This window comes from Propithecus coquereli, unplaced genomic scaffold, assembly GCF_000956105.1.
Source record: "Propithecus coquereli isolate 6110/MARCELLA unplaced genomic scaffold, Pcoq_1.0 Scaffold34, whole genome shotgun sequence".
Classification (NCBI taxonomy): domain Eukaryota; kingdom Metazoa; phylum Chordata; class Mammalia; order Primates; family Indriidae; genus Propithecus; species Propithecus coquereli.
Genome location: NW_012149063.1, coordinates 3,714,995 through 3,730,546, shown reverse-complemented (window position 1 = coordinate 3,730,546; position 15,552 = coordinate 3,714,995). Strand labels below are relative to the sequence as shown.

Below are 15,552 nucleotides of genomic sequence, written 5' to 3'. Positions count from 1 at the left end.
CATGGCCCCTGGAACTAAATGCTGCAAAGTGTCTGATGAAGATGAGGCTGTAACAACTACGAGCTCAGCTTCCCAAGGATAGTTTTAGGGACATGGTGAGGGCACAAATCAGATTTCAATATAAAGGATGGAGGGGTTGGTTTGGTAAGAGGATGAGGCAGCAGCCCTTGATTTTAGGTCTGAGAAGTCTAGTGGGAAAAGTAAGAAGAGGGATGGACAGGGCCAAGGGCAAGCTTTTGTTGGAATAGGGAGAGGTATAAGCAAAAGAGAGAGAGATATCAGAGTGGGAAAGATGGGAAAGCAAAGGGGTGGTGGTGCTAACTAATAGTGGTAGGGCCTGGAGGGTAGGAGCACCATGCAAGGAAGAGGGTTTGTGGTCTGGGAGATGGGAGCAAAGGAGGAAAGGACAACTGAAGAAATAAGGAGAAATTCTAAGGTGGAGAGAAGGGAAGTGGAAGAGTTCAGAGCACTGTCCTAATATTCTCAGGAAAGTCCTTCAACAGCTAAGGTTGAGGGGAGCCACTCTGGGGTTGAAGGGGTCACTCTGGGGTCATTTTCCAAACTGGGTCACAAAATTGCCCAAGGTCAAACAGTTGGAATACGTTAGCGCAAGGACCAGAACACAAAGTCTTCCACCTGCCAAGCTCAGTGATCTTTCTGCCACATCAGAAATTGTAAACTTTGTTTTCTGAGATGTTATAATAGATCTTTTCCTCAACTACCCTGAAATGAGCTATTCTGACTATTTAGGCAAGTAGTCTAAAGTATCTACTTTAAAAGTAGTCCAATGGCACTTTGAGGCCACTATGGACATATTGAGAATTTTTCAAGGCTCAAAAATATTAAGAAGTCTCAAAAAATTAAGAATTATTTTTATTAAAATTACAAATCAAGACTGCCTTTTTTTTTCCAAATGAAAAATTGCAAAAAACTGTCTAATGACTTTTCTCCAAATCCCTGACCAAACTTTTAATTAAGTTCCCCATAATCAATTTGGGGGAAAATAAAGCAAGCTTCATTCTATTTAGACCTTCCTTTTGCCATGGTCCACTCCTTCCTGTAGTTGTGTCCTCCTTCTAGTGATATGAGTGATGGTCCTGGAAACCTTTTCTTAGAGAAGGCAGATTATGAAGGTTTCCCTGAAGAACAGGCCTGGGAGTTCCTTGAGTCTCCAGCCCTTGGTGTCACGGCCTGGCCTGGCCTGGCTTAAAGTGACTGGAGCCCACATTTAGCCAGGGTAACAGGTGCTGCAGACCTTGAGCAGCTCAGATGTCCATTGAAAGGCAAGCTCTTCTCTATTCTCTTTGAATTATATTTAACTAAAACCTGTAGGTGAACAAGAAATGATACTGCCTCTTTGATTTAGCTTAAATCTAGGGATTCTCAAATTATTTTGTTCTAGTGATGAGAGTCTTGCTATGCTGCCTGCCCTGGCTGGACTCGAACTCCTGGGCTCAAGGGATCCTCCCACCTCAGGCTTCTGAGTATCTAGGACTATAAGTGTGCACCACCATGCCTGGCTATAGGGGTTCTCAACTTTGGGTCTATTGACATTTTGAGCTGGACAATTCTTTGTTGTGGGGAGGCTGTGCCATGTAACATAGGATGTTTAGCAGCATCGCTGGCTTCTATCCACTAGATGCCAGTAGCATAACCCTTCCCCCAAAGTTGTGAAAACCAAAAATGTTTCCAGATGTTGCCAAATATCTGGATGGGAGAAAATTGCTCCCAGTTGAGAACCACTGCTTTAACCTAATGAGGCCACAAACAGGTTTTAGAAGAGAACCCAAAAAGCAGGATTGTGTTCCAGTTACTCTGTAGAATAAAGACTGCCCACAGGGTAAAGACCTCTGATATGGCAGAATATGATAGAAAATACTTTTTGGCTCCATTCTCTCCAATTCATCAAAATACCAAAGTGGTAGAAACATTGTCCATTGGAACAGAGTACCTGAGGGAACCTTTATAAATGAGACTCACCCAGTTTTTTCAGTGACAGCAGATGAGTTGCTTGAAGTCTCTGCATGGCCCTTGTTGGATTCTGCTTGTGGATGGCTCTTATGAACTATAGAGCCCTTCAGAGCTAAGAGAAAAGAAACAAGTACTTAGAGGCCTAAGGATAAGCTCAGAAGTAGGCAGGGCTAGGTTTTGGTGCCCATCTACATTCTCTGCAGGTCCTTTCTCCCTGCCCTCATGCATCTCTCTGACTTTCTGCAGTCATCTTTTTTTCTAAGAGATATCATTAAAACTGACCTATTCTGGCCGGGCGCAGTGACTCACGCCTATAATCCTAGCATTCTGGGAGGCCGAGGAGGGCAGATTGTTTGAGCTCAGGAGTTCGAAACCAGCCTGAGCAAGAGCGAGACCCCATCTCTACTAAAAATAGAAAGAAATTAATCAGACAACTAAAAATATATAGAAAAAATGAGCTGGGCATGGTGGCGTATGCCTGTAGTCCCAGCTCTTCGGGAGGCTGAGGCAGAAGGATTGCTTTAGCCCAGGAGTGTGAGGTTGCTGTGAGCTAGGCTGACGCCATGGCACTCACTCTAGCCTAGGCAAAAGAGTGAGACTCTGTCTCAAAAAAAAAAAAAAAAAACCAAAAAAAACTGACCTATTCTGGGACTACAGGTCTTGCCTGGTGCTAGGTCCCCGCCAGCAAATTGGATAGAGTAACTCATGCTTTATAGCTTTCATTTACAGGAAAACAAGCCATCTCTCTCTGGCAATAGATATAAATAGTGGACAGAGATTCAAGGCCCCCAATTCAGGTAGGTTCTAGTAGAAGCAGTGTACAGTAGCTGGAATGGCACTGTGCTGGACAGAGTTAGCAGACCAGCTTCCAGTCCTGGCTGGGCTGTCCGCTGACATGGATAGTAGGTCAGGGAACAAAAAATGATGTGGGTAGGATTAACTGGAAGTAACCTATTTCTACATTTTGATTGAGAACAGTTTACTGATGAATAAAGGCAACAAATATAATACAATTCCTCCTTCCTGTGCCCATGGCAGCCATTGATTAACCAATCATGGCCCTCTTTTCCACTGAACCTTAATTCATCTTCACCAACTTCATATCAGTGGTTCTCAAAGTGTGGAACCCTGCCCCCCAGCATCATCACCACCTGGAAACTTGTTAGAAATGAAAATACTTGGGTTCCACCCCAGACCTAGTAAATCAAAAAATCTGGACATAGGGCCTGGCAATCTGTGTTTTTAACAAACTCTGCAGGCGATCCTGATCTATGTTGAAATTTGAGAGACACTGCTTCCAGATCAATGATTTTTAATCCTGGCTGTACGTTAGAAACACCTGGGAAGATTTTAAACATGCCTAGGCCCGGTCCCTAGAGGTTCTGAAAGTTATCTGGGGTAGAGGTTGCATCAATTATTAAAAGCTCCCCAGATAATTTTAATGTGTGGCCAGGGCTGAGAACCAGGGCTCCAAGTAAGTCACTACCAATCAGTTAGGATTGGAAAGAGACTTTGCACCTATTTGCCATTCCTATTTTAAATTATCTGGGAGCATCCAAAATGAAATATAACCAAAAAAGATAATTTACGAACTTGGCAATTGTGACATATTGTAGAAGGTGCATTGACTATAAATAGTTGCTATTATAATGATGGAACGTATGACAGAGATGGAGTGTAGCAAAAGACAGAAATAAAGAAATCAATTGTTTTTGTGTTGTCTGTTCTGGAAAGAGTATATTCTGATTTTAAATCATTAGTTTGGTTCCTTAGACATATATTTTCTCTTGTGTAGAGGAAATGTAATTCTTTGAGCTATAGTGGTAGATAAAACCATCTGTTGTTGTTATTATTATTACTGCTATAAACACCAAAAGGATAAGGAAAAAATTTAAACGAGACATTATTACATTCTTATTATTCCCCCCAAAATTTTGACCACACAGTGAAACAATATTGAAAGAAGAAAGAAAAAAGAAACCAGAAGTAAAAAAAATATTCACAGCTTTTTAGAATTTCATTAACTGGTTTCCTTCTCCTCCCTCTCCTGCCTTTTCTTGATAGATAAACTTCTCCAGTTAGAGCACCAGGCAGGTTTTTTCCCTCGTGGATAGATTCTAAAACACTGTTTGGTCCAGGCTCACTTGTAATACTGTGATAAGCAACATAAAAGCAAGAATTGACATAAAAAGAAAAAAGAGGAGCCTACTTCAGGGACACAAATATCTTTCTATTTCCCTATTAAGAAGGGAAATCAGCACAAATAATTTTTAATCTTGTTCTCTGGCCCAATTCAGCAGCACCAAAAGCTACCACTGATCAAAGTCCCAGTGGTATTGCCTGTGTGGAAAGCTGAGATTGCAAGCTTTTGTCTGCACCTATTTTGAGATCCTTAGTTAAAAAAGGAGCAATTTAAAAACAATCCAAAGAGGAAAAAAGCACAAGGAAATCCAGAAAAAAAACCCATAAAATCTCTTTTGGTTTGGGACTCTCCTTTCAAAGGTGCTATGTCCAAGATTAGAAAGAGAGGAAGTAACATCTTTAATGTGGCTCAGCAAATACCCGCAGTTACTTTGCCTGGGTTTTCAATAAAAACCCATAGAATTTCTGTTCATGTGATTGAAGGGAAAACTTATTCCATGTTTCTTATTCATTTACACTTCAGTCATCAAAATATTGATTTCAAGAGTTATTTGAAGTATAAAAACCAAACAGAAATTTACAGAATATTCTTAATAAAGCTTAGATGAAGTCTGCTCTCACATCCCCCAGCATTGCTTGAAGAGCCAAGAGAAGGCTTTGGGTCAGACCAAAAAGACAAACTTAAATAAGTTAAGATTATCAAACCATTGAGTTCAAAGCAGGATCCAAAATTGTCAAATACTTTAAAGTATGTCCTGGTGGTAGTTGGAATCACCTGGTATTTCTCTGGCAAATTAATTGCTGAGCTAGATTAGAGAAATGGAGACATGGGGATGGAGGGGGATAAAAAAAAAGAGAGAGAGACAGAAATAAGGTGATTCATTTTAAGTCACTAGGTTGAGTTAAAGGAATTAGACCAATGACATGGCTGAAAAATAAAATACGAACTTGAATAGCAGAAATGTTCATAAAATGCCATACTTGGGGAATGTGCAGGTGTGGGCAATAAAGCTTCTCCAGAGATGGGTCACCTTTCCTCAGGGAAGGTCCCCAGTAGTTTCTGGCGTAATGAAGGAAAGCAATACTGGGAGTGGAGTCCTGGAGGAATTGAGTCCTTCCAAAATCTGATTGAGCCATTCATATTTTTCAGGGAAATTGAGCCAAGTCTTTACTAGACCATTTTGAAATAAGATGGAAAAGCTTTTGACTGTCAGGGGAAAAAATGAAAATACCATTGGCAGGTGTTGGCAAGGTAAGTGCCTTTGGGGCCACCTAGGTAACATAAATGTGTGAAGCATCAGGCAAAGAGGGTGGGAGTGGTGGGGTTTGTGATAAACCAGAGACGCATGCCCCACTTAGAGACATTCAGACTCAAATTTTTTTAAAAAACACTGTGCCTGGCCAAACATAAAACGTCTGCTGGGAACCTCCTATTTGTGACCTCCTGCACCAGAGGACCTCCAATTTGTGACTTTTACGGGAAAAAGGTGGTCTAGACCCTAGATCAGTAACAGCTAGACACCCTTCTTTTGAAAATGAAAATTCTCTCATTGTCTCCTCCCTCAAGGCTCCTTAAGTTTAAGAACTGCTGCTCCCTTGCTTCCTGCTGCTTCTCTTTTCTCCTACTCCCTAACCTCTTTGCCCCAAGGTGAAGCTCCAGTTCTGTATTTCCTTGAAACACAGGTCTAGTGAGAGGTCGCAAAGGATTTTGAAGTGCCCAGAGCCTCTCTGTCTGTGTACTGGGCTGTGGCGCTGGGCCTAGGAGAGAAACTATAACCGTAAACTCCACTGCAAAGTCTGGGGCAACTCATCCTCAAGTTTCATAAAATGCAGGTGTTGGCATTAAAGGCCGTATTTCAATAATCATAGCTGCTTCTTCAGGCAGAGGTCCAGGGACCTTCAAACTTCAAAAGGGTGAGACTTCAATATTTTTTAAATGTTTGAAAAATACTGATTTAGTCCAATTCTCTCATTTTACCATGACTGAAGCTTAAGGATGTCAGTTAATGGAGGACTGAGACTAGAAACCCAAGTTTTAATTTTTTGTCCATAGTGCTCCTTCCTCCGTGAATGTTCTCAATGAGTTTGAGGTCTGTGCATCAATGTCTGGATCATAGAAAGATCTTAAGAAGCTAAACTTTCCTAAGTCTTAAAGTAAATTCTATATAGACATGCCAGAGTCTGCCGCAAGAAGATGGGTTGAAGAGAAGCAGTTGGTAAGGAGAGCTGCACCTAGACCAGTATCCCAGTGAGGCAGAGGGGCAGCTGCAAAAGATCTGAGCTAATCTCTGTCCACTCTTTCCCCTTCTGTGAAATCACCTTTCCAGGCCCCTGGCAAGGTTGCCCCTGAATTTAATCAGCTGTCATTTGTAGGTAAAAAAGTTAGAGTGGCAGGCAGAAGGTCCTTATATAATAGGTGATCATTTCCAGCTTTGGAAACTTATCCAGAATGCCCCTGAATAGGGAACACCCATCCCAAACCTCTAATGACTCCACCTTTATGGTCACCAGGCTCTCTGCAGTCTTGAGCCTGGGTACTTCCCCTGGTGCACCCTGCGACAGCAGGATGTGGGTCACTGCTTTGGTCTGAAGTGTCCCCTGTGGAATGAAACAAAAGAAGAATTTGCTCAAGATTATGCTCCCACACCTAGATGAATTACCAAACTGGGTGATACAACTTGGCTAGGGAAACCCACACTTTTTTTGTGGTTTGAGACACCAAAGTGATGAATCTCATCTATGGATTTGGTGCCTATGAATACAGTGTAGTTGAGAAAGGGCACGATAGTAGGAAACATGAGAATTAATAATTGTCCTGGCTAGACTCCCTACTAGCTAGATGACATTAGGTAATTTGGGGAACCTCCATTTCACTGATCGCATTAGTCAAACAGGAGAACTTGGTGACAAACAGAAGCCCTAAGTGCACCAAGCCAGGACTCCTGGCTTGACCCCTAGGTGGCCTTCCTGCTGTCCCTCAGTTGCCAATACCAGAGAGGTAAAAAGAGGAGCTAGGTCTCTCCTAGGAAGCTGCCGTTTCCTCTCCTCTACATCTCTCCCTCTCAGGAGTGCCCTTCCCTTCCTTTGATCTTGCAGCCCTGATCACAGGCCATTGTGGATGGACAACCAACCTTTCTTGTGCTGTCAGGGGAAAGACAGGCTACACACTACTTTCAGCTGAGGACTATCCCACTGCAGCTTTTCACTGTTCAGTCAGCTTACTTCCTGTTGGATTCCCCAACATAATGGCTCCACTGGAAAAATACCAAAGGGAGTTTCCCAGCTGTCACATTTCCTCTTCCATTCTCCATGACCTCAAAGTCACAGTGAGCTGAAGATGTTCCAACATCTTCTAGCTCAGCTCTCTGGAGAAGGTGGGTTCTTTCAATTGGATCTCTTGGTTTTTGATAGAAACTATACTGGCAGCAGGGCCTCACCTCCTCACAGGAGAGAGAGTCTTCAAGCTCTGCTCCGAGGGAGTCAACCCTAACTCTGTCCTCACCTCCTTCCTTCCTGGCCTGTGACCTAGACCTTGTTCTTGCTCTTCCTGCACCTTCCTTTAGGCTCTGGATGTTTCTAATTCTGCCAGCATACTTCCAGATGTACCATATTAGAATATTTGGAATCCCTGACCTTTCTCCTTTCTTATTTGCTCAGATGGGATTTTTAAAATCCTGTCTTTCTCCCGCCTTCTGGTTGCCTCCCCTATCCCAGGCACCACCTTCCCATACCCAGGTTGGTGTCACCCCTGTCTTTCCATTTCCTTAAGGTGGCCCAGTAAATGCTCTCATGTTAAATAACACCAGCTGCCTCATATTACACCTAAAGAGACACAGGCCCTACCCTCAATAAGCATGCATTCTAATTAGGGAATAAGAATAAAAAGAGATAAAAGATATGAAAGCACCCTGAAACTTTTAAGGCGGTGTACTGGGTTGACCAGTGTCACCCCAAAATTCACATCCACCTGGAACCTCAGAACGTGACCTTACTGGAAATAGGGTCTTTGCAGGTGTGATTAGTTAATTAAAAATGAGGTCATACTAGATTTAGGTGGGTCCTAAAGGCAATGACTGATGTCCTTATAAGAAGGCCATGTGAAGACACAGAGAGACACAGAATGCACGTGACAATGGGAACTGAGAGTGGAGTGATGGGCCTACAAGCTAAGGAATGCCAAGAATTTCCAGGAACTACCAGAAACTAGGAGAGAGACATGGAACAGATTTTCCCTCAGAACCTCCAGTAGAAATCAACATTGCTGACACCTTGATTTTGGACGTCTAGCCTCCAGGACTGTGAGAGAGTAGATTTCTGTTGTTTTAAGCTGCGAAGTTTGTGGTAATTTATTATGGCATCCCTGGAAATCTAATTTGGGGGTGGGGAGGTGGGGGAGCATGTCAGATGTTAAGGATTGAAATCACTAGAAGAAAGATAAGGAAAAGATCAAGTATGTACATTCAGCTTGATTTGGCTAGGGGGGAAGAAAATTTCGGAAGAGGACATTAAAAAAGCTCCATTATTTTTATTTAACAAACACAATCATTATGTTCTAGGCATTGTTCTAAGCCCTTTACAAAGATTAACTCATTTAATCCTCATAGTAACCCTGAAAGGTAGAGAAAATTATTATTCTTATTTTACGAGAAAATTATTATTCCTATTTTACAGCTGAGGAAATTGAGACAAAGGGAGGTTAAATGATTAGCCTAGAGTCACACGGCTGGAGAGTGGAAGAGCCAGAGCTGCAACCTAAGCAGTTTTGTCCTAAAGTCTGAATCCCTAAATATTATATGATGTGGCCCCATTTATTTAAACATTTAAAAATCATAATGCCTATTCTCTTTTTTTTCCTTTTTATAAATAGAAGCAAAAATTCAGACCTTCCCACATTCCTTCACATGCCCGGTCTCTAAGGGTCCCACAGATCAGCTGCTGCGGAAAGAGGCTCTGGCCTGGCCTAGAATTTGGTGACCCACCCAGAGGACAGAAACACCGTCCGGATCGATTTCCTGGTTGGTAATCTAGGCTGGGTAAACTTTCCTGCCCTCATAATGGGCCTGGCAAAGGGCACACACTGTATCTGGCACAGAAGGCGCATATAGATGAGGCACAAAAGCCCAGCCTTCCCCTCCTAACCACTGCTGGCAGGTTTCACAAGGAGCCAGTGTGGTTTCTGGCTGGAGTGACAGCTGGTCATCAGCCATCAGAATATAAAGAATAAAAAGGCCAACTTGTGGGAGGTTTGACAGGGAAATGCCACCAAAAGCAGCACTGAAAAAGTCAAATCCTTTTCTTAAAGAATTGATACTTTTTTTGTTCTACAGCCCCGTCAAAAATCCTGGCCTCCATCTCTGCTACACAAAACAAGCCCAGTAATTCAGGTCTATGAAAACATTTTCCACTTTGATTCTCCAGCACTTAATTCCAGTCATTATCCCAGTTAAACTTTGACCGAGTTCAAAGAAAGTCCTGCTTGGTAACTGCTTTCCCCAACTTGGAAGCCAAGGAGGGAGGTTTTCCATGATCCTAGAAAGCAGTGTTTTGCCTGCCCTGGAACATCGTTGCCTGGGGAATTCTCCTTCCCTCCAAGCACCTAGGGACTGTCACTCTATTGTCTTCTGACTTCCGTCAGCTTCAGGTTGGATTTATCTCTTATAATTTATGTCCTGCCTGCTTCCAAAAATGACTAGAGGTAACTTCATAGACTGTTCGCTTCTTGTGGCTGTGTTAGTTGGCCTAGTTTAGTACTTCTCTGAAGCTTGGGCCAGCGGTGTAGGTCCTGGTTCCTTATGTGACTGTCCTCTCTTGATGGGAATAAAAACACATTTTTACATTATTTTTGTGACCGTCTCCAAAGAACCTAGCAGAATGTTCTGCACAGACAGGATATTGAGAAAATGTCTGAGGGAGAGGACAGCAGATCAGAATTGAGAAGTCTGGATTCCAGGAGACTTCCTAGCTTCCATCCGTAAAACAAGGAAAGATTCCAAGCCTACCTCTCAGGGTTACTATAATGACAATTACAGGAAGTAAGGTGAGTGAAAGTGCTTTATATAAACTGTAACTTGCTATGTAAGATGTTAGGAAAATAAGGATGTCCGTCTTCTAATCAAAAAGGAAACAATTTCCACCTTTAGAATCATTCCTGCTCATACAGTTCTGGTTTCCTACGAAGCAAGTTTATTTACTTTCTTAGAAATTTTTCTTGGAAAGATAAAGCTCTGTATGTTTATAGCAGCTTTATTCATAATCACCAAGAACTGGAAACAACCCAAATGTCCTTTGACTGGCAGAGGAATAAAATTGTGGCCATCCGTACACTGGAATTCTGCTCAGCAAGGAAAATCAACAAACTACTGATAAATGCAACCATGCAGATGAATCTCAAAAACATTTATGCTAAGTGCAAGAAGCCAAACCCAAAAGTCCGCATACTGTATAACTCCATTTATAGGATGCTTTGGAAAAGGCAAAACTATAGAGACAGAAACTCCATTAGTGGTCACCAGGGGCTGAGGGTGAAGGAGGGATGGATGACAAAAAGGGAACAAGGGAATTTTTGGAAATGTTCTTTTTCTTGGTTGTGGAGGGGATTATCTGATCGTATGTATTTGTCCAGTTTTATCAAGCCTGTTTAAACTTTATGTAAATTATACCTTAATAAACCTGACTTTTAAGAAGTTACTAGAATTTTAAAAAATAAGGCCTCCTCCTCAAACTGGATCTGTTCTTGGAAAGCAGGATCCAATCTGCTTCTAATCCATTAGGAGGACAGAGTCTGACAGGGAAAGCCTTGCTGTTGACGAGGGACCCTTCACAACAATTTGCATCATTGACCATAGCTGGTTTTGACACTAAGCACTTGGCTCAAAGTCTATGAAATTAGCAGGCTCTGGTTACTTGTGCATCTCAACCATCACAATTTTATTGACGAGAATGGCTACCAGCTGTCACCCTTGCCTCTGCCTCTGTATTTGGTGATTCAGACTTCATGGCCACAGCAAATCAAACTGTGATCCTGCTATGGCTCATCGTGTTGGGGTTTGAACTTCTAGCCAAATGGCTGTCGCTCAGCTGTTATGCTGCCAGTCACCCGTCACTGTGGGTTAAACATGATAGGCACACCAAGATCTTCCAACTAATCAGACATATAAAAGGCCACTCACTTTCCACACCAGCAGGCAACAAATCTGGGTGATATTTAGCTCCTGGATTTTAGAATTTCTGGCTTCGTGGAAGGGGGTAAGGGGGAGACTTGCTATCTTTCAGAATAAGTTACAAAAAGGCCTCAAATCAGTGACGGGGGAAAATGGTATCAGTAGCACGTCACCTAAGTCTTAACAATTGTGAGGTCCCTGAAAAATTTATCTACACAAATGAATCAAGCTTTCAGCATGATGGAGCACAGTTCTTTGGAAAATTGGAAACAAAAACAAAACCACTTGAAATCTTTCACATGTTATTGTTGTAGTCTAATTTTTCCTGTCAAACATGACATAAGTTAAGATTTAGAAAATTCTCTTTTTTATAAAGATTTTATTATAACCATATTTGAGATCTGACAGGTACTATTTTTCTCCAAAAGTGAAATTGTTTCATCTTTTTGAAGTTACAACATTATTATGCTCACCATAGAAAAGTATTTCACAGACTTTTTTTTGGAAGGGGGCAGAGAGAGGGAGCTAATGTTTCATTGATTGAATACCAACTATGTGTCAGGTACTATGAAGGATGCTTTGCATAAATTACCTGTTATCATTTTCACAACAGTCCTGAGAATTAGGCCTTAATGAGTCTCATTTTACAGCTGAGAAAATTAAGGCTCAGAAGTTAAATAATTTTCCCCAAATTACATGGTAAATGATGGCATAGCCAGGATTTAAAGTCCATTGTTTTGACTCTAAATTCTTTGGCTCTCCACATTCTTAGGATGGCCCAGGTGATCCTCCTGCCTCAGCCTCCTGAGTAGCTGGGACTATAGGCATGCGCCACCAAGCCCAGCCAATTTTTTTCTACTATTAGTAGAGATGGGTTCTCACTCTTGCTCAGGCTGGTCTTGAACTCCTGAGATCAAGCAATCATCCCGCCTCGGCCTCCCAGGGTGCTAGGATTACAGGCATGAGCCACCTTGCCCAGCCTATGTTTCTTTACGGTAATATTATGTGGTTACTATCTAAACAACTAATAAAAGTTATAAAATGTCATAACATTTTATGATTCTACATGAAAAATATTTTAAATTTAAAGACATAGAGTAAAGGCAACTTGAGTGTGTTATCAATCACAATAATGTTGCTCTATTTGATGTTGAGGTGGTTAAGATACCATTTCAGGGATTACCTCTTTGTGGCCACATTCTAGAGCTCTATATGACGTCCACAATGGAGAAAACTGATTCCAAACTGAAGAGGCTCTGACCATGGGCTTCCTCTGAAGTTTTAATCTTGAGTCCTGGGGTGGGGGTGGGCTCCAACTGCTGCACCAAAGTTTTGTCTTAAGCATATTTCCGTGCCATGTCAATATGACATCAGGCACCAGTGGACCCCAAACCCACATTGACTTTGTAGCTTCCTCTCTGCACATTAGGTAAACAGTACCCTGCACTCTAGCTTGTTTAATCGTAACATGGTCAATAATTTTATTGCACAGAAAAGGACATTTCTCTGCATTCCAAGCTATGCCATGACAAGAATTCTATTGTCTGTGCCAAAGAGAGGTTTGGCAGAGCTCATTTCTTGTCAGAAACCTTGAAGCCACAGGCCGGTCTTCTCTCTGCTGTAAACCACTTGCTCTGAGCCTGTCACAGACAAGGCAAGTTTTCCCAAAGTAAATCATAATGCTTGCTGCCCAAACATTTCCCCCTCCAAAATGTTAAGCCTATAGCTGTCAGAAACCAGCCCCAGCTCTTTACTTACAGAGAGCTAGAGAAACCAAGATAGCATGAGAGTGGACTGACGCCTTGCCTAAGTCTGAAGGGCACCCTGTCTTCCATCAAACAGAGGTTTAGAAGACAGGGGAACTAGTTTGCAGTTCACAACTCAACTCAAGCTCAGGTGCACCAGGCAGTTCTTTCCTTAGATGTTTGTTTACTATGGTGTGGACATGGCCTAAAACACCAGGAAAACGGAGGCAGCTGGCTCCTGCCCTAGAGTCAAGAAGAGTTTGGAACGTTCCTCTCACACCTGTGCTTCCTCTGACAAAGACTCACTTTGAGGAATTAAGCTTTTATTGGAAATGACTAGGGATCTTTCAAAGAAATAGAAATGGAGTGAAGAAAAAGCAAAATCAAAGGAGAAAAACAAATAGAGATACAGAAGGGAGTAATGGAGGGCATGCATGTTTTCCTTCTGTTTGTTCACAGAGGACCTTTTCTCTCAATGGTGCAGTCACTGAAACTCTCTTGTTTGGCTTGTGATCGACAATCTACTTATGTACAGCTTTATCAGAATGAAAAATATCTACCATGGTCATTTTTACCTTCAAGAAGCATGGGTCATTTCAATGCATACCTTTGGCTGTGTTTTACAATGATTTTTACTCTCTGTATTGTTTTAGATTTTATAGAGCTCCTTTTCAGTGAATGTTGGTCTAGTACAGAGTACCTGGTTTATTCAAATAGTATCCCCTTGATGGACAGAATATTTTAGAGACCTCTATATTGGAGTGGGAGAATTTGAAGCTCCAAATTAAATCTGATTGTTTACCATGGTAGCCCCAGCATAAAGTAGTTGCTTAACAAATATTAAGTTATTGAGTATGGAATGTCCGATTTTCTTAAGTACTAAATTTTGACAGTTGATATCTCTGACATTTCACTTTGACACTCATGTTTTTTTCTTTTATTGTGAAGGTACATCCTCATTCTTTTGAACACATGTTTTGGCTTATGATTATCTTTCAAAATATTTTTTAGAGCAATTTTTGTGAAACCATGGATAAGTAAAAAATTCGAGTTATTTTTGAATATGAGTTCCATCATGGAACAAATGCAGTGCAGACAGCTTGAAATATCAACAATGTGTTTGGGAAGGATATGGCTAATGAATGCACAGTATGTCAATGGTTTGAGAAGTTCCATTCGGTGATTTTAATCTTGAAAATGAGCCATGTGGGTGACCTGAGACCAAGGTGAATATGATGAGCTGAAAGCTGTAGTGGAAGTGAATCCATCTCAACCTGCATGTGAATTAGCAGCAAGGTCTGATGCTACTATTCCAACAATATTAGACCATTTGAAACAAATCAGCAAGGTAAAGAAGCTAGATAGATGGGTACCACATGAATTAAATGAGCGTCAGAAGAGAAATTGTCTCAAAGCTTGCCTTTCTTTGATGTCACTACATAAAGGTGAACAATTTCTACATCATATTGTTATGTGTGATGAAAAATGGATTCTTTTTGACAATCACAAGTGTTCGGCACAATGGTAGGATAAAGATGAAGTGCCGAAACACAGTCCAAAAGCAAATATTCATCAAAAAAAGCTAATGTTGTCTGTTTGGTGGTCCAGCACTGGTATTATCCACTACAGCTTCATGAAACCTGGTCAATTGATTGCAGCAGATGTCTACTGCATGCAACTGGATAAAATGATGAGGATGCTTGTGATTAAGTGGCCAAGCTTGGTCAATATAGACAGGCCAATCCTCTTGCAAGACAATGCTCGACCACATGTTACACAAACAACACTGCTGAAATTACAGAGACTGACTGGACTTGGAAACTCTCTGTCATTCACCATATTCACCAGACCTTGCACCAACTGACTACTACTTCTTCCAGGCTTTGGACCACTTCTTGCAAGGAAAAAATATTCGATTCTCAACAAGCTATGGAAAACATCTTTCACGATTTCATCGCCATTTGCTCTCCAGGCTTCTTCGCTGCTGGCATAAGCAAGCTACTGTAAAGATGGCAAAACTGTATTGATAGTTTAGGTGCATACTTTGATTAATTGTACTGCTTCTTGTTTGAGATATAATAAACTAAACTTTTGATTCAAAATCGGACATCTCATATTTAATGATCTATTCGTAGTTAAGTGAATGAATGAAAGAAATATCCCCAATTTAAATATAGTTACAGGGATATTTCTGGAAATTTAGTTCCAGGAAATTGTTGCAACCACCTAGTCACTGCCAACCCACCAACAATGCTAAAGGAAACAGCCTTTTAAAATTAGAAAATGCTAGGAGGAAGCCTTACCCTGAAAAGGTTTAAAAGTTTAAACATTCCTTCTAAAGTTTCAGGATCAAAAAAAAAAAAAAGTTCAGGCAGTTTTAAACACTAAAAACTTGGTTCTGTTACAGTGTAGGGTAAGCCTGTCTGGATGCAATGCTTACTTTCCCTTCTGGAAGCAGCGTTTAAAGCAGCTCCGCTTTGTGGGTGTCACATGATGCACCCAGTGGTTTCCAGCCACAGCAGTGTAAGATGCCT

General features: G+C 41.4%; 1 protein-coding gene across 2 annotated transcripts in view; it reads right to left on the bottom strand.

Moving 5' to 3' along the window:
* Positions 1 to 15,552, bottom strand: part of MYO3B (myosin IIIB) — a 412,726-nt gene that overhangs the window by 111,079 nt on the left and 286,095 nt on the right. For both annotated transcript variants that reach the window (XR_001137744.1, XM_012650712.1), the window contains exons 29-30: positions 6,610 to 6,711; positions 1,981 to 2,083 (exon numbers count right to left, since the gene is read on the bottom strand). Coding sequence is in view for 1 of the 2 variants with exons in the window: in XM_012650712.1 (XP_012506166.1) it covers positions 1,981 to 2,083; positions 6,610 to 6,711 (205 nt within the window). In the remaining variant the exon portion in view is untranslated. The remainder of the gene's footprint in view (positions 1 to 1,980; positions 2,084 to 6,609; positions 6,712 to 15,552) is intronic.